Source organism: Diadema antillarum, unplaced genomic scaffold (assembly GCF_040938485.1).
Source record: "Diadema antillarum isolate AM-2024a unplaced genomic scaffold, OU_Dant_1.0 scf00000057, whole genome shotgun sequence".
In the NCBI taxonomy this organism is placed as follows: domain Eukaryota; kingdom Metazoa; phylum Echinodermata; class Echinoidea; order Diadematoida; family Diadematidae; genus Diadema; species Diadema antillarum.
The window spans coordinates 647,860-674,368 of record NW_027270946.1 but is presented as its reverse complement, the minus strand read 5'-3'; the positions used below and the strand labels follow the sequence as shown (position 1 = coordinate 674,368).

The 26,509-nt window shown below is 38.9% G+C and overlaps 1 protein-coding gene across 1 annotated transcript in view; it reads left to right on the top strand.

Moving 5' to 3' along the window:
• LOC139715898 (neuron navigator 2-like) overlaps positions 1-26,509 on the top strand; it is a 151,236-nt gene that overhangs the window by 2,363 nt on the left and 122,364 nt on the right. Inside the window, exon 3 of the mRNA XM_071627450.1 lies at positions 797-895. Coding sequence (XP_071483551.1) covers positions 797-895 — 99 coding nt within the window. The remainder of the gene's footprint in view (positions 1-796; positions 896-26,509) is intronic.

The window sequence follows — 26,509 nt, the reverse complement described above, 5'->3', positions numbered from 1 at the left end:
TAGGTGCCAATGTTAATCCATGACCAATGTTGTGGAACGCTGTAGAAATAGCTGCAAACTATGCTAATGTAAAATATGCTGTGGGTTTTGTGATTACTTTTAATGACGTTCATGCCTCTACTGTAATGGTCTGCTGATTTCAGAGAACTTGCAAATTAAAGTTTTCCATCGATGTCTTCCATACCATTATATTTCAGATATTTGTGCTGTGTTAATGAATACATCCCAGTAGTTTTTGATGACTCTATTGCAATTTATGTTTGATAAGACAACTAACAGACTCACTCTCCTTTTGTTAAGTCATCATTACCTCCTCTTTTTTTTTGCCAGTATTGAAAATTGATATGCAACTATACCATGATATCATCTTCATCAGTACAAGTCTTAATGTTGTATGACTACCTTCTCATATATCCAAAAACATTGACAGTCGAGTTTCACTGTCAATATTTTCAATCTTCAGGTCATTCCATCAATCATAAGATTTTATTCCACAATTTGAGCTATAAATTGAAGTATATATTTTCTTATTATTGTTATTGCATATAGATTGCAATACAGTCATCAGAAACTGTAGGTAGGGATGAATTGATAGTTACTGCGCAAATATCTGTGATAAAACGATAAGGAAGGCAACAATATAAAACTGTACATATTTTTCAAGTTAATCACTGATGGATGTTTGATTGTCTCTGTCTCTCTTGTTTCTTTCTCTCATCTTGTATCTCTATGTCTCATTTCTCTTTTCCTGTATTCATATATATAAATATATATTTTTGTCTCTACCCCTTTTCAGGCCGAGGACCGTGCTGCCTCCGAGATCCGTCGGCTGAGGCGTGAGCTGGAGCGGGAGCAGGGCAGGGTAGGAAGTCTGTCTTCGCAGCTCAACAACAATGTGAGTTTCATAGATGGTCCCTTCCCCTCCCCCACCCCCCTCCTCCCTCAGGTATCTGTTCATCTCCCCCCTTTCTCTGTAGGGGTGTCCAAATCAATAACTTCTTGATTAAAAGCCTTCACTAATACTACACTCATATTGATAGATTGATAAAAACACATAGATTAATAAATGTCTGGATATACAGAGGTGTGTCTAGAACAGACAGGCATGCAAACAGATAGATAGATAGATAGATAGATAGATAGATAGATAGATAGATAGATAGATAGATAGATAGATAGATAGATAGATAGATAGATAGATAGATAGATAGATAGATAGATAAATAGATAGATAGATAGATAGATAAATAAATAGATAAATAGATAGATAGATAGATAGATAAATAAATAGATAGATAGATAGATAGATAGATAGATAGATAGATAGATAGATGATAGATAGATAAAAGAAATATAATTAAATAGATAGAATTAAATAGATAGAAAAATTAATAGTTTGAGAGAGAGAAGGAGAAAGATTTTTTGATACAAGCGTTTTTCTCTTTTTCATCATTTTCTGGTGAGGTTGGTATTTGTTTTTGATTATCCTTATTCTATGGGCGAGTTTGTTTTCTATGAAAGTGCAAAAGGGAAGAAAATGTTGTCAAGGTTTAACAACACCCAGTAAGTTTACTAGATGCCAACATTATGATGCCCCTCCCCCTCTCAAAAATATTATAGATTAAAAGAAAGGAAGCAAGGTGAAATCATCATCTAAAGTGGTGTGTCTTTACATAAAATCATCTTGAAGGTTGCCAATGAATCATTGCACATTCAGGGACACAGGCAGTCTGCACATACCATCTCCCTGTGCTATTAATGACAGCAAAGGTTGCATTGCCGAGAGCAGACAAGTCAGCACATTGGAAAGGGATCTTTTTGTTTTGTTTTGTTTTGTTTTGTGTATTTTTTTTTGATTCGGTTGATCTCAATCACTTGCCTTGTGAATATGTATGTGTGTGTCTGTCTGTCTGTCTGTCTGTCTGTCTCTGTATTTTTGGTTATTTTATACAGTTTGAATGTGTCCTCATACCAAGGACTCCTAACATGTGGAAGAAGAAACGAGACGGCTTATCATTCTGTCAGACATGCAATTCTCGTTTCAGAACTTCTCAAAGTCTGTTGCAGGTTTTTGATGTTTTATTACCTAATTGAATAATTTGGAGGAAAATATGCTAGATGGGCTTCCAGACAAAGACATGTTTAAGGAAGATGATTATCTTTGTTAATCAAGGTATATTGGTCATCCAAATCATTAAACTTCCTGTAAAGTGATTCCAGACATCTGCTCCTTACCCACAAAATGTTGTTTAATGTCTTGGATGGTACCATTATGGAAGAAAATTTGCATTTTACTACAGGTTATGTGTGGTAATTTTGCATGTCCTATGTCTTTAGCCTTCAAACCTTATGGACATCTTGTGAAAAGCCAGGGTTAGGACACCTCTGCAGTTAAACTGACTTGATATCCTCCTACCTACCACTCACTTTCTTCCCTTCCCAGATGAAATGAGCGAGACAATTTTTAACCGAGAATGTCCCTATTTGTGCAGTGTGACTGGTGTTGTAATTAATTGATCCTCTCTATGTGTAGTTAATTTTTTTGTTCTCCTTGTGTGTGTGTGTGTGTGTGTGTGTGTGTGTGTGTGTGTGTGTGTGTGTGTGTGTGTGTGTGTGTGTGTGTGTGTGTGTGAGTGTGTGTCAAATTTGAGTTTGATCTGAGCTGTTTGGTATTTGGAAGAACAGGATGTCTGTATTAAAGAGGATGCAGCAAATTGGTGAGAAATGTGTGAATTTGTATATTTGTTGTTTCTGTTGTCAGTGACATTCTCGTGATGCTAACAAACTTTATAGAAATGACTAACATGAACTCTTTGTGCGTATTTTTTTCTTTTGGGGATGAGAATGATATTTCTTCTTCTTTTTTAAACACATGACCTAAATCTTACTCAGAGAACAGGTTTGGCTATACTGTCAACAGTAAATCATTGTAGTTAATTCTTATGACAGCCAATGTAGGCACTACCAAAAGTGCTTTTGTTTGTTGTAGAGGAAATAATCGGAAACAGCCCTTGACGGTGGACTGGGAGTAAATGATGAAATGTTACTTGCCGACAGCATGATGGCCTCCCAAAATGATACTGAGTCACAGTTTCCACCTTCTCCCACCCCCGTCCCCCCCCCCCCCACCTTTCATTCTCTAGTCAAATGTTTGATATTTCTTTTCCGCTTATGAAACAGAATTTTGGGGAAAAAAAGAACACACACACACACACACACACACACACACACACATGAGGAAAAAAATGCCACCCATGATTAGGAAGATAAAATCTCACGAAGTCAGACTGGGCTGTCTCCGTGTCGCCGTTTCCTGCCCATATTTGGATTTCAGCATCAGCCGAGACATTTTCTAATGTTGCACTAGAGGAAAGAGTGCGAGAAAAAAAAAGAAGAGGGAAAATGTTAGATCTTATCATTGCTTGTATTTTGAAGTTTGAACAATATTAGTCAATATGCAATCATATTTTTTTACAGACAGAGAGAGAGAGAAAGAGGGAGAGAGATTCATAGAAGAGGAGGGAGAACGTTAGAGGAGAAAGTGACTACCGTGAAGAAATCTAAAATAATTTGCATGTAGTGATTAGTATCCTTTTTTCTTTTATCTTTTTTGAGAGGGATCTCGAGAGGAGAAAGGTTTTGTGGCCTTTGCTCTCGGTAATAACATGATAACAGGTCAATGTCTTGTGACAATGTGAATATTATCAATCATCAATCATACTATGTATATATCAACTAATTGAATTTTTTTTTCCTAATCAGTGCAACACATTTCTCCCCATTTGCTATGTCTCTGTTTTGTGTGTTTCTTGATGAATTTTATCTGAGGTCTTTTTGTTATGTGTGAACTGACTTTGATGACCCACTGTGTGTATGGTTATTTCATACTTTTACTTCATTATTTACAGTGATTTAGCTCTGAAGAAGAGCCTAGAAGCCCACTTTTTTTATTGTTAGTTACCCTGTTGAGGATGGACTGATTTTGCTACAACACGCGTTTCCCTTATACACCTGCCCGAGTATACTCGGGACTCGTCTTCAACGAGTGAAGATCACCATTCACAACTAAATTCTAGTGGAGTGCCTGTCATGAACCAGCACACCCATGCATGCTGTCACAATAATCCATGTTGCTCAGAGCAGCTTGCTGTTTGCTGCCCTCTACAGTTTACTGCTGTCCATGCAGCTTGAGTTCTTGGCCAATCCACCTGCCCCAATGAAGACATGTACTCTGCGTCAGTTAATTTTCAAATTTGGCTACATGCCCCCAAAACATCAGAGTAATGACGGTGATATCATGACAGCCCTGGAGTGATTTTACTCAGAATATGTAAACTCTTGGCATAGCTGGGGAGGAAAGCAGAGAGAACAGGGACCATAATATGATATCCTAATCAGCTGTTGCAAATTGTGGTAATTTGTGTGTTATTTGGGTCAATGGGTTCAGAGTTTTTACTCTCCCACTAATCTCAGTTAGAAAGAAAAAAAAATGGTAGGTCCTCTGCACTTTTTGTGCTGTTTGTGAAATCTGAGATACGAGAAAATGCTTGGAATGAAGTGAGTCAAACTAGCTTTCCGAGCTACGAAACCATTTTTTTGTTGTTGTAGATGATACCATAGAAACAACAACAAAAAATGTTCTGTTTTATATTTAAGCACTTAGAAATTCATCAGGCATCAAGAAAATGAGGCAAAACATGTCTTTACTATTACTATTTTTTAAAGGTAAGAATATTATTACCAATAGGTCTACTAATTTCACTTTTTCTGCACATCACAAGATGTCTGCTTTGTATGATCATGATGTTGTATATATGTGTAGTAGGCCTACTCCTTGTTCTATTAAAGGTGAATGGTAGAACTATCAAATCTCATTATTGCTCATCTGATCATTCCCTTCCAGAGTATCCCTAATCCATTTTTTATCTGTATTTCTTCCAGTTAAATGTTCCTCTTATCCATCAATTGGCATAGATGCCAAGTTTAAAAAAAAATTGTATGAGTGAGATTTTCATGACTCGCCATCTCGGCGCGCGCATGTGCGTGAGCGAAGGAGCGAAGCAACTGAGCGAGGGGAGGGTGTGAGAGGGGGGTGTCCGCCCTCCCACGGTAGGGAGCTTTTTCAATTTTTAGCTCTTAATGGTGCAAGCTGGTACATACTTTAGTGACTATTTTTAAATCATTTTGAAAGACAAAAGGGAAATATGCCTTCAATTGCAACTCTCACTTTAATCCTTTAAGCTATGCTCCCGATGTGTGAGAAAAATGGGTGCCATGCATGAGATCATGAGACAGACCCTAAATGCTTGAGTCTCACGCAGAATGCGTGAGGCTTGATAAGAATGTGCTAGAATACCTAATAAAATTTGAAAGATAGAAAAGAGAATATGCAAGAGTTTCCTCCACAAAATGGGGTAAAAGTTTACAGGATATTTTTGTTACCCCTTTCAAGACCAAAAACTCAAAACACCATTGATATTGTACACAATCAAGCTACTGTTGGTACTGATAGAGCTAAGTGGACAAATGCCTCCATTACTTGAATGGTCCCTTTCAACTTGTAATTTAGATCTCCAGTTAATCAGGTATAGTGCCTGCTCATAGCTCATACTGACCCTATATCGCAATCAAGAGTATTGTATTGTATGCATTTGACCTCCTGGGGAAAAAAAAGATGATATTTGTGGCCCTGACATCAATTAATTTGGTAAATTTCTGCAAGAGTATCCAAATTTTGTTTGTTTGACCTCTTGGTTTAATATTTGAAGCATTGCTTTGATCAGAGCCAAGGGATAATTTCTAGGGCACCCTGCGCAAAATGTCAGTGCCTAACAAAGATTGGAGCATCGCTGAATAACAGATTCAGCAATAATTACTTTTAATTTCAAATTCCAATCTGCAATTAAGGTGTATTCATCACTTTAACATATGTCAATATTGTACTTATCACAGATAAGTTCACATTATACATCAATGCATGAAGTGTGTTGCAGAAGTTTTACCAAGACAGACAGATGGACACACACACACTGTGTTCCAATTTGTGGCAGGATATTTTGATTTTTTTTAGAATATATGCAGTTCAGTCCTTTCATATTCCCAATGGAAGGAGATACATTTTACAGGTATGGTGTACTTGCCAGGTTGTACTTGCCAGGTTTTATTCATGCTCATAATTCTTGAAGTACATGGGGGGGGGGGGGGGTAGTCTGCATTCTATAAGCCAAGATGGGTTAGGATGGAAAGAAAAGTTCTTTATATCATTATACCATTTGCATGTATTTCATCCCCTCCCCACCCCTTCCTCCATCTTGGAGAGACCCAACATTTTTGTTCCCTCATTAATTAATATGGCCCACCATCTTGATAATTTTTTTCTTTTCAATGGAAACGTCGTGAGTGTGATCAAATTGCAGCCAAATAGCACGGAACATTTTGTTCATGAATGCAGACATTGTATAGGATGATAAGTGGGCTACACTTGTCAATTTCATTGCCAAAAACTCTCACAATATCTTCTATATGGATAGATTAACTGAATGCTGCTGAAAAAGCTGGGCAAGCTGTAGCTAAGTGCCAGAGCACATAAGGGGTCAATAGGCAAGGAATATTGGTCAGCACCGGTACCTGGTCATTCTATAAAAACAAAAAAAAAAGCGGGTAAATAGAGATACTTTGTTCAGCCCGGTAACCCCAAAGCCATTCCCTGAAATAACCTTGCTTCTGATTTACCCAACCTGATCTTTGACTGCATTAACCCCACATTAATCTCTCTTGTCGCTGATCATATATGAACAGGGCATCTTATCAGCCGTTTGGGTGTATAGTTATTGTTCGCATGATGATCTCTCTAAACATTACGTTTGCAGACCTGTGATTAGGAGGAGACACCCCCCCCCCCCCCCCCGAAAAAAAAAAGAAAAGAAGTTAGTGTCTTATTTGAGCTGGTAGTGACACATGCTTTACTGAGATAACTTCTCTTTTTAAACTTATACAGAGTCAACCCAAGTGCTAGTCTTCATTTCAGTCCTGTTGTGACTTATTCCATGTCAAGGAAATAATGGAATGGAATTGATCTTCACAGAATGTTAGAACTGTCTTGGTTTCTGTAATGTCATAGTGAGATCAGAGAGAGGGTTCATAAATCTTGAGAAAGCTGATAGATGGTCCATTGCTTTATCAGAAAGGACTCGGAATTCTATATAAAGCACAATTCATTTCAATTTCACTTCATTTTCCATCAGAGAATCCAGCCTGCATCATTTCATTTCATTTTCCACTCTCATGACAAAAGGGGATAACATGAGTTTAACATCAAGACAAACAGATGCATATAATACAAGGAAAAAACAAAATGTCAATGATCTTCATCAGTCCTCATTAGCGTAGACATTCATAATTCCCCAATAGCTTGATAGATAGCAGCACAAACACAGGTCCCCCCCCCCCCCTACAGACATAGAGCATAATGAAACAATGCAATGCCTGTATTACTGGTCTCACCGCAAATTGCCGTGATTCTCCATGTTAGATTTAAGGACAGATTTCATGAAACGTCACAATTTGTCAAGAGGCAGATTTGTTTTCATCTCCTACACCTTACGCAGCCCCACGTGCCCTTGGATGAACTGATAAACAGAGCAAAATTCATTCATATCGACTGTCACAGTGGAAGAAATAACCGTGAAAGCCATCGCACCTGTATCGGAGTTGTGTTTATGATATGAATGACGGCGATATAGTGTCAACTCCAGCCATTGTCAAAATTATGGATGCTTGATGTCTGGCTGGGCAGAGATGGGGGAGGTATTAATATCACTTTGGTCGGCAGGAAAGTTAATCCCGAGTTTGCAAATATTTGGCGTCCCGGTGTGCTTGTTTGGTGTCATAGAGTGCAAAGATTTAAAGCAATTTGCGACATAAATTTCCCTTTGTTACGCTACCTTTGTGCTGGATTTATTATTCCTTATGTTTTTTACAAAAAGGAGAATGGATGGTTTGTGAAGTCCTTTGTGACACCGGGAGAGCATGAAGTTGAAATCAAGGGTCGGATAACCCCTGGTGACTTTTCATTGCATTAAGCCTGCCATACATTCTGACAGTCACAACCATGTGATGAGATAAAAAGTTTTTTAAAAAATGTTTTATGATCATTATTAATGCCTAGCCTACTCCCAGTGTGTATTTCACAGAGAGCTGTACATACAAAAGTTCAAGCCTGGGTCATTTCCATTATTTAAGAGAGGGCTTGGCCACTATTTTAATTTCATTTGTTCTTGTTACGAGAAACAAAGAGCTAGTGCTGCAGACAAAAATTGACATACTGAGTGGTCGGTAATATATATATATATATTCTTTTTTTACATTGACTCATACTTATAAGATTTGTAATTGATACATGTTATTCCTTTGTTTGGTTTGAGTGTCAAGTGGCACAGAAAACCCCATAGCACTGTGTAAAATATCCAAAGTCCCTGACACAGAGAGGGTTAAATGATATGCTGGTGCAATTTTTCAAAGGGTGAAGAGTAGGAGAAAAGAAATCTTTGATGCAAGCACGATGAATTTTGATGGTCACACTCTGTAAAGTTTCTTACCAACCTCTTCTGGCTGAAATTAATCCTGTAAATCCTTCCAGTCCAAATGTTCATCTTCTCAATAAGAATGAAATGTGATTCAGCACATGACAGAGATCACGTGTGAAATGATTTTCTTTTTGATCTGTAAACTGAGGGTGATTGTGCATAAATTTGAGGCAATCCAGAACTCCAGTTCATAAACACACATCTTTAATGCACTCAATTTTGAGCTATGTAAAAAAGATTCATTCTTGAAAAGAATAACCCTATCCTAGACCTAAAATTTAGCACAGGTTTCCATCTCTGTAGATAAGAAATTAACTTCATCGCTTGTGTGTGTGTGTGTGTGGGGGGGGGGGGGGGGACCAGAAAGTGATTTAAGAGAGAATATACAATCAGAATAAGAAGCCAGCAGACAATAGAACTAGGACTCGAGAAATCAAGATTTTCTTTTAGCCAAGTTTCCATGTATTTGTGCATGATAAGATGAATAAGATCACGATAGAACATGCAGAGGTCTCATATGGCAAACAGAAAATAAGGTGTTCTCGTCAACATGGCAAGTGAAGTGAATTCATAGTGTTCATCAATTCATCATGTTCTTGTGATATCTGTCACTATCAACCCATTGAGGATGAACTGATTTTGCTATGACACGCATGCATTTCCCACACACACCTGTCTGAATATATGTGTACTAGGGACTAGTTTTCTATGGGTTAACCCTGTTTGTGTTTTGAGTGCTGATTAGTATAGAAAACCCCATAGCATTGTACACACTTTCCGAATTCCCTGACACAGAGAGGGTTAATTAAATGTATAAACCTTACAGCCTGAGCATGGGCAGACCCATCAGAAATTGTGGGTGATTGGCTCCCAGTCCTCGGGGTTCTCTTCTAAAAATGACGGGGTTGGAATTAATCAGAAAATTCAATAAAGGGCCAAAGGCACAACTGGCACTGTTTGGTCATGTTTGGGGTGTTACGGAACCCTGTAGGGGGGACCCTGAGTGTATTTGTGGGAATGTCAGTGGACAACGGTGCACGTTGACTCCGAGGCGAACTCGCTGGCAGCTGATAGTCTGACAATTCTTGACCAACCATCGGCATCCGCCGAATATGAGAATGTCATTTCCGATTGCCAATCTAAGGGGAATATGATACATTTGTACTTATTCTATGATTCATTGGAACATAATTTGATAATTTCGTAGTGACCTTTTAACATGCACTTGACTCTGCAACATGTGTGTTATGTACCAATCACTTTCATGTGTGTGTTTGGTTAGGGTTTGGTTTTTTTTTCTTTCATTTTCATTTTCATTTTCTTCAAAATCTGCCACTGGAAAGAAAGCAAGCAATAGAGACAGTAAATAATGAAGAGCATGTAATGCAAACATTTCAAAAAAAGAGGCGCTTCTGTGATTTATTTATGACTTATATTTGATTTTATCATTTATGATGACCCACTTGCGGTCAGTACATGTACATCAGATTTTTTATTCATTACTGTGAACCCATGTATTACCATTGTGCTTGATTAACATGATGGCACAACTTTAGAAATGTGTGTATTTGGCAGATAAGAGACACAATGATTATCTTCCTTGTTGTTTGTGCTTTGATAAGAAGACCCTTTTGACTCAAAGATTAATGTGACAAGGAAGACCTGGCATTTTTCTCTTTGCTACGATGCTATTTAGATGCATTACATACACCACCCTCTGTGCTCGCAGTGCAAATGTCTGAATTTTAAGACTAGTCTGAAGTCATACAGTGGATTTTTCCCCTTCTCTCTCTCTCTCTCTTTCTGACTCTCTGTTTTGCTCAGTCATATGGTCAGAAGCATTCAGTGTGTGCACCAGTGGTTGTATGTGTGTGTATTATACGTGTGTTGTGTGTGTATTTTTTTTTCTTTCTCTTTTTTTTTTTACCTCAGTGGGACCTGCCCACTTTTTTTTGATTCCCTGTCTTACTTCGTGCCAGTGCAAGAGCGGCCAGTGTTAGAAGAGAATAATTTGCGACTTTCGCATGACATGGATTATTACATTGGCTCATCAAGGATGTAACCAAAGGATACCCGTGCTGGTGGCACCGGGAGATTTTGATGGTAGCGACACCTTCATTGTTTGCATGCTGAATGAAGGGGGCTCAAGTAGCCCCGTCTCAGTGATACAGAGAAACGTGTTTGTCTCTTTAGTCGGCTGCGATTGTGGTATCTTTGCCGGAATTGATTCAGTTGGAATGATTTACACGTGGAGGCCTTTATTTGTCTGTGGTGGAAATGGCTTTATGGATGATGCTGTGGATACGATCTCACATGTTTACTTGCAATGAGTTAACGAGTGTTTCAGCAGTTGTTTCTGTCCTGGAGTCATGTGGTTGAGTATTTCTTCCTCTTCTTCCCTTTTTTTTTTAAGAACAGCTTTAGCCTTGGATGTTCAACATCTTTTTTTTTCTCCTGTTTTGCTGGAGGAGCTCTAGGAACCAATATACTCATATCCTCTGGGATCGGAAATGCAGGTGGTTTTGGAGGAATCATGAATGCTTATACCTTTATGGTGTTTTCTGAACATTTAGATCATTATTGAGATATATAGGACACAGCTCTCTCTGTTTTTTTTCTGTTTCTTCTATGTCTATCTATTCTATTAATCTGACTTTTATCTATCTATCTATCTATCTATATACTGTATCTATCTTTCTATCTATTCATATGTTTATTTATCTATTTGTCTATCTATCTCTGTCTCTTGGATAGATACTGGACACAAAAGTAATGTGTTCCATTGTGTTTCCTGCATTATCTTTGTGGATAGAGAGATGTATATTGCCAAGAAATCTTTGTCCAGTACCTTTCATTTTTTTTTTCTGACCCTTAGTCCGTAGTTGTTGTTTTTTTGTTTTTTCTCTTTTTTTTGTCCAACCAGGAAGTACTATGTAGGCCCATAAAGGTCATAAAAAAGCACTCACCAGTGAGTCAGGTTTAGTTGACCTTACTGAAGAGCTTGTAATGATGTGGCTGATAGCCAACCTGCCCTATCACATACAGAGCATGTTTGTCATGTAGAGCAAAACTGTGTGAATGGGATAGCAAATGGGCAGCATTCTTCTCGTTGTCGAAACATTTCTTCTGGTAGGCCATTGAAATTATGTTGTTAGTTGAAACTATACTCCGTTTTACCATGGTTTTACATATGCTACACCTGTCCTGAATGTATACAACATATCTATATTTATCTCTCACTTGTGTATTACCGGTGAAGCCAGGAATTTTAAAGGAGTAATTCAGAGATTCCAACCCCAAGCATCTCTTTAAAAAAAAAAAGAGATTCTCCTGCCAGGACCCCTTTCATACTAGAAACTCTGATTGTGCAACATGGGGTCCAGTTCCTGGTTAACAGCCCTGAAAGCTGTATACATTTTTAAGTGGTCTCTGGTGCTATCTTAACTTTACCTTTTAGCATATAAGGCAAAACTATAATTCAGCAGGGGAAAGCTAGATTTCAAACGGAGAGAAAGTATGCCTTAAGCAGGAGACACACAGCTAGCATGGGAGAAATTCACACTCAAGCTGGAGATTTTGCAATTTGAAATTTTTGGAGATTTTGTCAATCCACAAAGGTTATGTGTGGGTGTGAAATTGTATAGCAATGAATTGATATGTTATAATCAGATACACATAGTATTGCAGCATGTAAAGGTTTCATTACATGTTATACTTCTTATCTATTTTGTCTTGTGATAACAGCAATTCTCACTGCAGCTAAGTGGTGATGCTCTAATAAGAAAATGCACAGGAAAGGGGGAGAGGCAGAGGAAATGAAAGAGCAAATACTCCTTTTTCTTGTCTTACACAATGCAACCTTCACTATTTAATTACAAGAGTGACCCTCCTGCTGCATAGTTATATTGTCACTTGTCAATCAAAGTATGTGGCAGAAACAATGGGAGGTGCCGCAGATATGAGTATGGACCTTCAATCAAATTTTGACTCTGATCAGATTTTAGGGTTGAATTAAATTTCTTTTTTCCCATTTTTTAATTAGCTGTAACCCCAAGAATAGAATGAAATGATAGAAAGCAGCGTGCCCAGAGCTGCGGCTATTCATCTTCCATTTTGTATCTGACTCCCACTGAAGGAATTTGAGGTAACGCCTTTGATACTGGTAGCAAGCGTCATGGCGTAAGATATCGTTTGGGTATCAAGGTAGTGAGTGGGTTACTTAGATGTTATGGTTCAACACTCTTTTTGCCAGGAGATCGCACGATATATAACTAGGTTCAGCCGTTGAATTCCACAGCTTTGGGAGGTGCCCGAATATGCGGCAAGCGCAGCAAATTAGATAAAAGCCAAATCGAGCGGATGGGCAGTAGTTGGGGTTAGGAGGTCAACTAAGGGTATTACAGCAGGGTATCATTTGTATAACCTACATTGTATGTTCCAGATTGGGTGGTTACATCAAGTCTTGCCGGATGACCCTAGCTTGTATTGTTTGCTCCCTTTTTATTGAAGAAGCAGGAAAGCAGTGAATTAGTAACCATTAGGAAACTTGACTTTGATCGATGAATATTGCCCAACCTTGGCAGGGATGAGTGATTAAGCCATCTCCTGTGAGATTCTGAAATTTTAGTAGGCTTTGCACAGGAGCCACTGTTTTCTGGTAAGCTGTAGGTTAAAATTGAAAGAAGTTGGTGTCAGTTCTGTTCAGTGTAATATGGACACATTAACAAAGCTGTTAGTGTTGGAGATTATCACATACAACATACATTCTCTCAGACATGAGATAAAGAGTATGGTCACGGGATAGGCTAGCTGTGTCTACTTTGCTGGAGTACAGGAATCGATCAAGGGGGCTTAGGTGGGATGGAAGGGGGAGGGGGTGAGGGGTTGTTTGAGAAAATTCAGAGTTGGGAGTCGGTGCCTTGTTCTGTTTAGCATGCATTGCCGGGGATGTCACAAGGGGTAGAGGCGCCCCAGAGGAAGAGCTACCTGACAATCGATCTTGTTAAAAAGGAGGCCTTCACCCCTCCGTGGTAATCAAGGGTTAGATGGTACTCTGAATAGAAATGCCTTTGGGTGTTGCCTAAGATCCCAGACTTCTGCCTGTGTTCAGTAATCAACCCCCTCCCCAACTTGAGACCTCTCATGCATTTGTCAACCTTATTTTATCTTAAACATATTTGATGCAGTCCGTGTTGTTTCTGAATGGTTGTTTTTATTTTCATCCAACAAAAATGCTAATTTCACGCTTAAGAATTCATTGCTTAAGCCTCCCCCATCCCTCCCAACAACTTGTTGTTATTGTTGTCGGGTTTTTTTCTCTCTCTTCCAGCCTTGAGTCTTTCTTCTTTCAGAAGTTTGCTTCAATTCTGTATTCCTACATTCTGTCCCATTCCCACAATCTTTTATATTTTTCATTTTCAGACCACCAGTGCATTGCTCGTGATATGATTTTCGGAAATTATTTTCAGAATAGAATTTGTCTCCCTTCGCCCCTCTCTCCCTAAAGAAAAAAACAAAACAGAACAAGGAAACAGAAAAATACGAGACAAAACCTGAATCACACAACTTCAAAAGTACCGCATATCTGAAAGAGATTAAAATGTCAAAACTCTCGCGTAATTCTGCTTCTTCCTTGATGGCATTTATCCTTACTCAAGATGTACTGTTCTCTGTAGTGCATGGAACATAGCAGTCAGCGAGTTAGCGTACGATTTGCACGGTCTGACTTTCCAGTACAGATGTGCTTGCCAAACCCATTTCAGCTTCCATTTTATTTTGTTCTGTTTTGTGGAAGAATTGCTTAGATTGCACAGGTTGCCGAGAATGGCAGAGTCTCTGTACCAGCTGTGACATATTTGCTCTGTAAACGAAGCGGCCCCGCAGAAGTATATCCCCATCGCAGAGACCGACTCTAATGAAGGGATATTTGTCATCTGTAATCATTTAGGAAGACCGGAGACAGCACTCATATGCATTAGCAAGGCTCTTTGCAATTAACCCTTGGATTACCATGTGCCTATTTGCAACAGAAAGAAATGGAACTGGGAGGTCTTGCAAGATTGAGAGGGTTCAGGGAAGATATGCAGATGCTTTTTGGGGGGAGCTGCTGTGTAATGCCCATTCCGTTACTCAATTCATTACGTGTCGCAGGTCAGAGTAGCAATGTGTGGGACGGGGAAATATATTACTTTGAAAAGAATCTGTCAGTTTGTATGCGAGACAGATCGAACAGAATGGAATGAGTGATAATGCACTTAACAGTACATTGCAAAAGTTGAAGAGGCAGAATGTTGTCAGACATCAAAGCCACCTCTATATGACAAAGACAGTTAGAAAGTGCAACTCTTCAAATAATACCAGAAATAATACTTGCAGATAACTTTCCCTGGAAGTGCAGTGATCAAAGGTAATGCACATGGTAGCGATGTACTGAGTGAAGCCATGTCAGATGATATTAGTGACTGATTTCAGATTGTATTAGTTGAAAATGTGTTAGCAGTACTCTTGAGGTGACATCCAATGCAGTGTGTTATCTTCTACTGGAAAACCAGAAGGTAGTATGAAGCATAGATAAAAGAAATGAGCAAACTACATGTGTATGAATATTGACAGTTGGTGCTTTGATTTTGTAGGAATATGGTTCATGCCACCTGTTGAAAGTGGATGTGTGTGTTGGAGTCTGTGCAATCTATCATTTGTATCATTAAACTTTCAGTGACATGTGTCACTTCATAGACAACAGCTGTTCCATTTTACTTGAATACTCAGAGTTTTTGTCATTTGTAATGTAAGCGTTAAAAATTGATCATTCATGGGACAAAACAGAAGTAAGATGATAAGATTAAAGTTATGATAGGCAATATTTCTGTTTTTGACAAAAGTCAAGAGGAGTAATGTTATGTTTTGTTTTTGTTTTTGAAAAATCAATTTCACCAAAGAGATAGACTGTATGTGTTTGTCCCACTTTATCAATCGTTATTTATCATAAGGTTAATATCAGATCTTAGAAATAAATATATATTTAGCAGGCCAACAAAAATGACTGCGTCTCATAGGGGCCCAGGATTGTTCTTGCTATTTGTTGCTCGAAACTTTTTTGACAAGCAATAGCGTGCTCCAGATTGATGTCATGAAAATGCAAAAATCAGCCAATCTCGTTTGCATTTATCCTTCTTTATGCTCGTTTGGTCAATAAAACTCTGGGAAAGACAAGTAAAATCTTAGAGGAAGTGCAAGTTATTTGCGGGAGGTTGAGTGCCAGGTGGGTCGGGCGATGGACTCGAATCCCACTCAAACAAACCAAAAGTAATAGGATTGCTCTTGAATCTGCACTCCGATTTGCACCCGTCCATGAAATGCGCTAGACAGAGGATGAAATAGGGCGAAGGGGGAGGGGCATGCTTTCATGTTAAAGAGAAGAAATGTTGACCAATTTTCCCTCTATTTTCTACCTGTCTGAATGCAAATCATTCCCTTTCTGCAGTCTAGCAATGTTGATCTTCAAACATTTTTAATGATATTGACAGAATCAATCATGAAGTTTACAACACCAGGAGAGCAGCACTTACTGTTGAATTTCTTCAACGTAGTTTGATAAACACTTTGGTTTTCAAACCAGCAATGCATACTCAGTTTTAGATTTATTTTGCTGGTGGATGTGAAGTACAAGATCATCTTAGCATCACCCCCCCCCCCCCCCATTTTCATTACATGAATGCCTGCCTGCTCCTCCTCTCATTAAGAACTGTTGTAGATATACAGTTGTATGGGCCTTTTAGAAAAACACATTTTAAAGGCGTGCTATTTGCAGAGATAGGCTGATTGTTTTTGTTGTTGTTGGGTTTTTTTTGTGAAAGTCCTGATTGTACCAATAAGATTCTGAGAACAATCAAGCTCACAGCAACAAATTCATTACCTGGTAGACTGTGCCATTTGCCATCACTAAAAGTCTGGTTGAATGCACATAAATGTGTGTATCTAACTCATCCCATATGTAAGTCTTTCAAAATAAAACGACAGAAGCAAGAGAAGTGGACAGAGAATATGTCTCCCACCAAATCCCATCGTCTTTCTCTGAGATGCACACCATTTAGGTTTTGTAGATACCCAGAGGGTTAATGCGTGTCGGTATTTTAACGACGGAGCATTCGTTTGTTTTCACGAAGCTTTACGCCAGCCACGACTTGATGTGCGAAGCACATGTGATTACTCTGTCAAACATATGTATCAACTCTTTGCAATAAACATTCATATTACATGCACATTGGCGCTCCGTACGCGATAGGTGGGATTGCCGTAACTGAGTCTGCCTCATAGAATATTTATCAAACTCTTTCACCGCTCAAGGTCAAGCGATGGCGCTCCCGAGATGGCGCTATCCATGCATACGCGAGTGTCGGCATGCAGATACACCGGAAATGTACCTGCCAAGGAGGAGGAGAACAACAAAAAAGAAAATGCTTCAAGTGAAGAGATAGAAATTAGGGGTATGGTTGTTCGGCAATCTAAGTAAGATGTGAAGAAATTGGGCAGACATTCAAGGATGACTTTACACGAAGCTCATCACACTCGACCCATAATCCTCTACTCTCGCATGTACTTGGGTTATCAAGGTCTTCTCGGACCAACCAGCATTTGTTATGCATACCTAATCAATTCTCAGACATGTTTAACCTTTAATTTGCCACCATCACTAACTGGCGCATTGGCAGGAGTGCTATCTTTGCCGATTGGTACAGATGTGTGAAAAATAACTGACAAAAAATAGAGATCCCCTTATCTCCTTTACGCCCACGGCCTTTCTATTGGACTGAGGCACATAGTTACACTAGAGTGGGCTGGCTAATTTAAAACTATGAAGTAAAGTTTGGAGGATAAAACTGAATGCTAACAAAAAAAAAGCATAGCTAGTTAATAGTTAACTAGCTATGAGTCTGGGTTCATTGAAGATTAATCTAAGCACTTTTCCCTCTGAATTTAAAGCAAAAAAAAAACCATATATGAAGAAAACACTTTTGAAAAAGAAGTAAGGTAGATCTGTTTTTCAGATGAATGTAAGAAAGGGCAAATTTTGACAGATTTTGAATAGGCATATCTCACTGTCACCCCATGTATTCTCAGAAAGTCTTTGCTATTGTTAAATGGAATAACAGTGCAATAACAATTCATTCAAAACTCTACTTATGATGTTTTATTTGATTTAAAAAATGCACTTGTCTAAATCATAGACATGATGTTAATATGAAGAAGATAGTCATGCTGTAACCACATTTTTTTCTTTATTCTACCTTTTTGTTATGGATTCAAAGAAAGGATAGATGATTAAAGAATAGTGTCTAAAGTATGCCTTTTTTAATAACAGAATGCAGATGTAGGGTTATGCTGCTATTTCCCATAATGTGCAGAATTTTGATGTGGTATCCTTGGGCTCATTCTGGAAGGTGTAGAATGTATCCCCCACAGATTTCACCTTAGAAGTAGACTGGCATGCTCTGTAAATCGACATACAATATTGTGCTGATGTAATTTTGTTAGAGTCATCTTTAGGTCCTATTCTGGCTTGTAGCAATCCCTGAGAGCATTGCAGCATGTTGAATGTGTTATTATATGATTGGTTAATTTCGCACAATCAAAGACAAGTGAAATTGCTCTCTAGGAAAGACTAGTTGCAGATGCCATGAGCTTGACTCATGCTTGTGATTACACAAACTCTTCAATCCTCATAAAATAATGGAGTTAGTCCAATATTTGGACCCTGACTGAACATGAGACAGGCTCATCACCGAAACCAGCGGCAGGCAGCGGCTGAAATGAAATCCTCATCCTGGTTAATGCGATGCCAGCCAGGAAATGGCTCGGCGGGAGAGATTATCGCGGCGTGCAAATAAAAGAAGTAAAAAAAGGCTGCTCTTTTCAAACCTGGCTGAGGGAAATTTGCCTGTATGGCTGTGATTAAAATGTCAATATCGAGGAGATATTGGTGAAAATGTTCTTCGGGGCTGGAGCAATGAAAGGGAATGCATGGCTGCAAGATCAGGAGGCAGAGAAACTAAATCTGGTGCATTATTTCATCTTTGAAAGATTTGATTCCAGGCCCTGGAATTACGCGTGGGCTGAGAGAAGCCAGTTGCTGATTGTTGTGTTAGAAATCAACATAGGAGAATCAAGCCAACACTGTATGAGGGATGCAGAATGGTACATCCTGACATCCTTCCTAATTACTCCATTGATGGCCTTTGATGTGAATAAAAATTTATGAGAATATTTACTGCTGACAGAGTTGTGTTTTGCCTTTCCCAGTGATACCCAAGATCAAGGGGTAGACTGTCGAGGCGTACGTGCTTCTAACCCTGCATGTGAATTTGAAAAGTTGAAAATTTGAAAGGAAAAAAAAATCATGTCCAGGAACAGTGCTATTCCTTCAGCTCATTCTAAAATGTTACAATCTCTCTGTGTTTAACTCCAGGGATAGAAAGAGTATATAAAGCCATGAAGATGAGTGCATACAGCATAGCACAGGATAAGAGAGGAAGGGGTGTAAGGGTATTGCGTGATCTTCATGAAATGATTACATGCAACATATATATAATATATATATATGTATATATGTGTATATGTCAGAATATATATGTTTATATATTTCAGGATATATATGTTTATATGTATATATGTCAGGATATATATGTTTATATGTATATATTTCAGGATATATATGTTTATATGTATATATTTCAGGATATATATGTTTATATATATATTTCAGGATATATATGTTTATATGTATATATTTCAGGATATCATGTATCTCTTACTCTCCTGAGTAGTGTCAGTTGGATAGGAATATATCCTAGGAATCTAACTCCCTGATTGGCCCTCCACTGTGATGTGACCAGTCAATGACGAGCTAGGCGTGCCAGGAATGTCACAGTGCGACACCAAGGATCATGTCAAAACTTCTCTGTTGCTTTCCTATACTCTCATCAATTATAAATATGTGAAGAGTTTCATTGCACAATGAGCTAATTCCATTCTTGTTAAGTTGAGATATTTGTGACTAAAGCTGCTGAAAACACAGAAAATGATAAGAAAATACAGGATATTTTTAATCATAACTTCTAGAATATTCCTTGTTGTGTCACAAGTGAGGTATTACTGGTAAAGTTTTAATTTTGCTCTATCTGATGATGGACTTATACTTTGAAATGTTTAAAAATGGCACTTAGCTCATTTTGCAATAAAACTCTTCATATGTGCATATATATGTCTGTAGAACTTGTATGCAATATATTATCTAGAAACAGCAGTGGTCAGCCAGAGATATGTAAAGTTGAAGAGGTTACATTCGATGAGTTTTTGAAGAGCAAATTTTCCCTGCCATTCACAGAATCTGGTTCACATCGGTAACCTTCTGTTCTTCATGAAAAGGGGACCATTTGTCCCATTTCCTGTGCGGGGAAAGAGCAGGGGCAACCAGGGAAAACATGAGCACTGATGATGGAAAAAAAGAAAGATGGGATGAAAGGGAGAAGAAAAGAAGGAAAATGATGATGGCGAAAGAGAGAGAAAGAACGAGAGTGAGGGCCATACGGCGGCAGAGAGAACACAGAATGCAATTAGAGCCTCTTGCAGCTTTCTCTCGGCACATCGAGCATGAAATGTGGATCAGACGATTTCAAGGAACCCGTCTTTGGGGAATGGCGTGTTTGGAGAACTGATCCCCGTATTTCATTAATCCGACCCGTCTGCATCAAATGCCATAACTTGGTCTTTCTGCTTGGAGAGAAATCCTGAGCTCTATTATGTCCAGACAAATTGTTTTATGGATTTCATATGATGTCCCTAGTGTATTCAGGAGTGGTTTCTTGTGTACATTTTTTTTTTCCAAGGAGTTTAAATTTCACTTTGTATTTGTCATCGCTCCCCATCATATTTACTAATCTTCAACTACTTTTAGCAAGTGAATTCACCAGCTTGTGTTATTCTGAGCAGAGCTAGGAAGAGCATTAAATGACTTAAACATTAAATGTTATGGAGCAAAAGGCTGCTAGATGTTATTCTAATGCTAGCATGCAGCACCACTTGTCATTAACATCAATTGTTCATTATTTTTCTTTTGCCTTTGTTTTTTGCTTTTGAAAATGATATCATTTCAGTAAAGCATTCATTGTTCACCATCTCTTAGGATATACTGATTTTCAAAGCACCATTTAATTCTGCTGCAAATATTGCCTGCTGTGCTTTTGTTGTTCTTTTTTTTGGGGGGGTTTGAAAATCTTAAGAAGATGTTTGCACTAAAATGTGGGATAATATTTTTCAAAGCACACTTGGCACCAAGACATTGGTAAGGATCAAAGGATAAGAAAGCAGTCGACATCAATTTTATTTTTGTCGTACTGTAAGATATCAAGAGCAAAAATAAACGAGCAATGTACAGTTTCATTTCATATGAATGTGCAAGTAAATGCTTCAGTTCAGTTGTCATTACAACTGTGATGAGCTGATAAGAACACCTGTATGCCACTTGATTTTTTTAAAGACTGCAATAATGCACATATACGTAGATAGTTGAGTGATAGAAGTATATAAGATGGATGTTTGGTGTTATTACATCATCAGGAAATGCGTCATCAAATGAAGGAAAGGAGATCATAAAAAACTCTTCAGACTTCAGACAGGATTTATATGTGTTTATCTCATGTCTGCTTCTTTTGAGACAACTGCAATCACATGTGGGTCATCAGAGATGTGGCCTATCTCAGGATGGAAGGCACTGGAGGAGGTGGAACGGGGGCTCTTGCGTTACGTACAAGTGCTCTCTCTCTCTCCTGCCACTCAACTTGTATATCAACTTTCGTCTATCACTTTCCGCCTCTGCCTGCTTGCTTGCTTGCTTGATTGCCGGAGCCCCGTTTGTTTCCATCGGAACACGCGAAGAACAACGTGTGGTACTTGTGGTGTCATGAGAAGCTTGAAGTTGGATGTCCCGTCTGTGGTGCCAAGCTTGCCATGTCGCAAAAAAAAACAAAAAAAACAACACAACAAAAGACACCGGCCTTCGTCTGGTCAATTCAAGCTCTCTTTGTGCACTTATGTTCCCTCGTCACATGTTTTTTTGTCTTGTCGTTAACATGCAGAAAAAAGTTGGGAGTCATCCTTAGATGTTCTAGAAATATTTCAAGACGGGCAGGTTGTTTTGCTTGAGTGTGCTGTCTTTCCACTGTAGAAGCCAGTGTCCATGGCAGTTGAGCAAGTTTGAGTCGGGTCACTGGCAGAAATCCTACAATCATGTAGAATGGGGTGTCTTTTTTTAATTGATTTAAAACGCAAAGTTGCTGATCACTCATAAGTCTTTTGCTGGTTATCAGTTTTTGTGTGTGTGTTGTTGGTTTTTTTTGTGTTTTTTTTTTTTTGGGGGGGGGAGGAAATACCACTCTGCATAAAGTTAAAAGGAGTGAACATTGTGTTTTATCACTTCTGTCTCCCTTTGGCAATGGGGTTGCCAGTGGCAAGAGGAATTTATCGTCGCTGGGGTGATAAGACCTTGTATCTGCAATTTTGGTGAAAATGAGTTTTTTGGATTAATGGTCAAATAATGGGTTAAGTGATGTCCTGTCCAAATCCCAACTGTCTTACTCCAAAAATGAATCCACCACGGCATGTCAAATGAAAGGCTATCCCATTCGCCACAGTGCTTTGGCCGCCATGTTTTTTGGCTCTCCTGAACATTTGACATTTTGTAGATACGAGGTCTTATCGCCCCAGCGACGTTATGCTATATTAAAAATCTGTTATTGTGTTGAATTGAGATGAGTGTTGTACATGATAGCAAGTACAGTCTGTGGAATATATGATCCCATCATACTTTTTGGCGTGGTATCAAAGAATCGGATGATTATAATGTATCCCAGCTTATGAATATATCATCAGAAAATTACCTTATCGCTTCAAAAGCACCTGCCTGGGATGTTCTGATATTGGATAATTCAGGATTTATTGCAATAATGCATTCAAAATCAATCTTGCTCTTTTGTGTAGACGTCTAGGCCTATGCAAATTCACACCATAGCTAATCTCTTCCTTTGTTGACTAGAGCATACAAAACATTGATGAAATATATATTGAAATTCTCATGAATTCCTGGATATTAGGCTCTTTTTATGGTAAAAACAAGGAAGTGTTCATACCACCTCCTCTTGAGTCAAAAAAATAGAAAAGGAGGTGGTAAATGGGACATTTCATCACCAAGACGGCACTTCTGCATCTACCAATATTCAGGTGGGATTGCGATATGTGCTAATTTGGGCTGTTGACATTTAAGGGAAAAGACATGAAAGGATTCGATGACATGTCTGGATTACTCCAAGCATTCTCCCAAAGGGGTTGATAAAATCATGCCGGGTCGGTGGGAAAAATCACTCCAGTGCCAGCCAGCAGTTGATATAGGCGTATTGGTAATTTGAGTCATAAGTATAACATTCAAATATGCACACCAACAACAGTTGTTAAAACTTTGATTTGGTTTTTGACATGTTCAAAGTAGTGCGACTGCCATTAAGTATTGCTATTTACTCTACTGAATACTTTTGATGTGGGAGTTTGTTTTATCTAGCATTCTGCTGTTTTACTTTTGTATTTGTTTTTATTGATTTATTGTTCTCTTCTTCTGCTTTCTCAATGGAATGTACCTAGCTTGCTTCAGTCCATGTGTTTAGTAATTCCCAGTCAAATGTTTCATCTTGTGTTGAGAACTTATTCTAAAATGGATATATACATATATATCACCGGTTATCATCTGTCGATCAGAACATAAATGACAGTAACTTCTAGTGGACTAATCGGCTACCTGTCGGAAAAAGGTTGCTCCTAGTTTGAGAGAGCTTGCCACAATGATTGCCCAGCATAACAACAATTAATGGAGACAGTCTGGTTTCTAGGTGTCAAACAGTATGCCATGGGAACTGGTGAACTGAATAAACATTCCGCTTGTCACTGGGTCATTTTGGTGAAAACAGTATCCGTTAAGATATAAAACATATGATACAATAACTAGGCTAAATTTGAAGAAAATCCCATCTTGAAAGAGTCCGGGACTGTAATCGGTTTATGTAGCTTACGATGACAGCCCAGTTTGTGAACATACTCATGTGGAATTCACCATGTCAGGTATTATTACATGATAAGGGAGATATTCATAGAGAACATAAGCTACATATTCTCTACCCCTACTGGAACACACAAAAAAAAGGGAAAAAAAGGATGTTGGAATATTGATTTCTTTTTACCACATGCATGATTTGACTTGCAGAGTTGTGAGGTAATTCGTACCCCTCAGATAAAATTCGGGGGAAGGAGGGGGAGGGGCTGCTATATAGGATTTGCTCCTTTCCATGCTAATGACCAAGCATTCATGAAAATGTAAATTACCAATAAGTTCAATAGATGTATTCCAGCCTTGTTGAGGGGAAGCTGTGACAGAAAAGAACAAACAAGACCACAACGAGCCTACAAGGAAAAAGAAGTCGTCCATGCCGCAGTACAGGTGCAAATGGAAATCTTGATCACCTTGCAGCATCGGAAACATCCCTAACCCGCAAGCAATCGATCATTGAGAAAGGCAACACCAGCTGTGTTTCCCGCTGCAAGACTCTGGCGGAATTGCTTCCGGAAATCTATGCGGAGCATCTCCGCTGTAGCCACATATAGATAGATCCATAATACTTTTCAACAAATTGTCAGAACTTCACAATTTTTGTTTGATGTAGGTACATCCCCTTCTCTTGTCTTTGTTTGTTTTGGGGAGTTTTCTGTTGCTGTTTTCTTATGGTGATGCAGATGGTACACCCAGAGGTATTTTTCCCCCGCCAATCTCTGTAATTTCCGCTCTCTGTAGCAGATTCAGTGTGACCTGCAGGAGAGGTGACTTCAAGCCCTGCTTTTAATTCTTTCCCGGCTCACATTGTGTGAAAGCAAGGTGCGAGGGCAGGCTGCATACGTTAATATTTCAAAGAATTATTCACTAGTTCGCGGAGAAAGGCAGGAACGTACCGAGCCACATGTTATATTTGTGAAATAGAATGCATCATACATCACAAGATGCAAGGGGTTACAAGAATATGTGTGGCCTTGATTTACGTGAATCTCATTCCAGGCAGGAATCAAAAAGATTCTCACTTTTCTCTTTCAAATGCATTCACAATTTTCAGGAGGAAAGAAATTGAAGTTCAAATTATTGCCTTCTCTCGCATTCACTTGCACCAGTTCTCTGAACAGTTATTACTACCATGCCAAAGTTTTCATTAAATGATCTCTGAAGCATTGGTGTTGAGGGGTAACATCACGTCAAACCAATGCTGGCCAGGGGAAGAGAAAAAGGGAGATAACTACAGTTTGTGAAACCCATAACAGCAAAGTAAAAAAAAAAATCCAGCTTTTATTTTCCTTTCTGAAGTTGCATTCATAAGTCTTATCAATTTTGCTTTGGGGCCTGCTGATATTGTCATGCCACTGTCAGAAATTTAAGAAGAAATGTAGATGAAAAAGATAAGATTATATTTAGATTTTGATGGTACCGCAGACACTTCATGGCGAGGCATGCCCTGCTTGGGCCGATGCCGCAGCGTTGCATGTCGAGTGCTAAAATATTGGCTGCCTGGCTGTTGATACAGCAGTGTTGCCATGGCAACTGATTGCAGGCCGATGAAGTAATTCCTGTATTGTGTGGTCTCTGATCAATTGTCTTTTCATCCCTTGTTTTTCTCCACATTTTTGCTGGCAGGGAAATGTGGATGCGCACTGACATAGCTTTCTGATTCACATCACTTCTCTTATTTTCTTCACCTACAACACAGGATTTATCAGATGCTTTTGTTGTTATTGTTCTTTGAGTCGGAACAGTGTTTGATGAATTATTCTGGAATAAAGCTGAATACTGTTGTTAGCCATATACTTCCATCATACAACAGGAGGAATTGTTGCTAGTTGCAATGGGGAGTTTCAAAGGATGAAGTCTGATAAGCATTTTGAATTTCATGCATTTTCGTTTCTGGTTCAATAATTCACTGATTTGTTACTTTCATTCTACGGCATTTTTGTTGTTACAAAGCGAAATCTATTCCCAGGGAAAACTCTGCCTGTAAGTGTTTAAGAAGAAGATGGAGCTAACTTCTAAAAAGCATTGTCAGAGTGCATTTTATTGTCAATCACTCATCGCATTTTGTCTGATAACGCTCCCCTCGCATTCCAAAAATGGGAGAGCAGACCAGCCCGTGCAACGGCTTGATAAATGATGCGCACGAGGGGAAGCGAAAGACGAGAGATGCAGGCAGGCGTGGAAGCTAAGAGGTGGACAAGATGCTGGAAACCTCCCTTAGAGATGAGCATGCCTTTCGTGAATTGCCAAGTCGATTTGACCCCTGACCTGAATTGAAAATTAACCCTCCCAAAATGCACTTGCTTCCAACAGCAAGTGGTTCACAGACAGGTGTAAGAGATAAGCAAGCAGTTTTAATCAGTTTGATAAAGAAAAAAAGAAGAAGCAATCATGCATTTGTTTGTACCAAACTCAAATTCATGCGACACTTGCCAGATTTGACAAACTCCCAATTCCTCCGTGCATATGCATTTCACTTCCTTTTCAAAACCCTTCTCCGGCGCATTTGGCTGTGTTTCATCGAATAGCCACTCCGGAAGCGCAGCAATCCAGCATACATTGTACTTGATCTTCCACTCTCCCCGCAAGGCGCTGGTTTTTCTTTACACTGTCGGTCACGCATTACAAAGGGAGTCTGGAGTCGCGGGCCCACCAGTGTAGGGAGAAGAACATCTTGCCAGTTAAGTTTCAACAACACTTGCGCATCTAGAAAATTAGTGTTTGCCAGCGAAGCAGAGTCTCAATAGGTAATATTAGACATTGATGCTGATTGAAG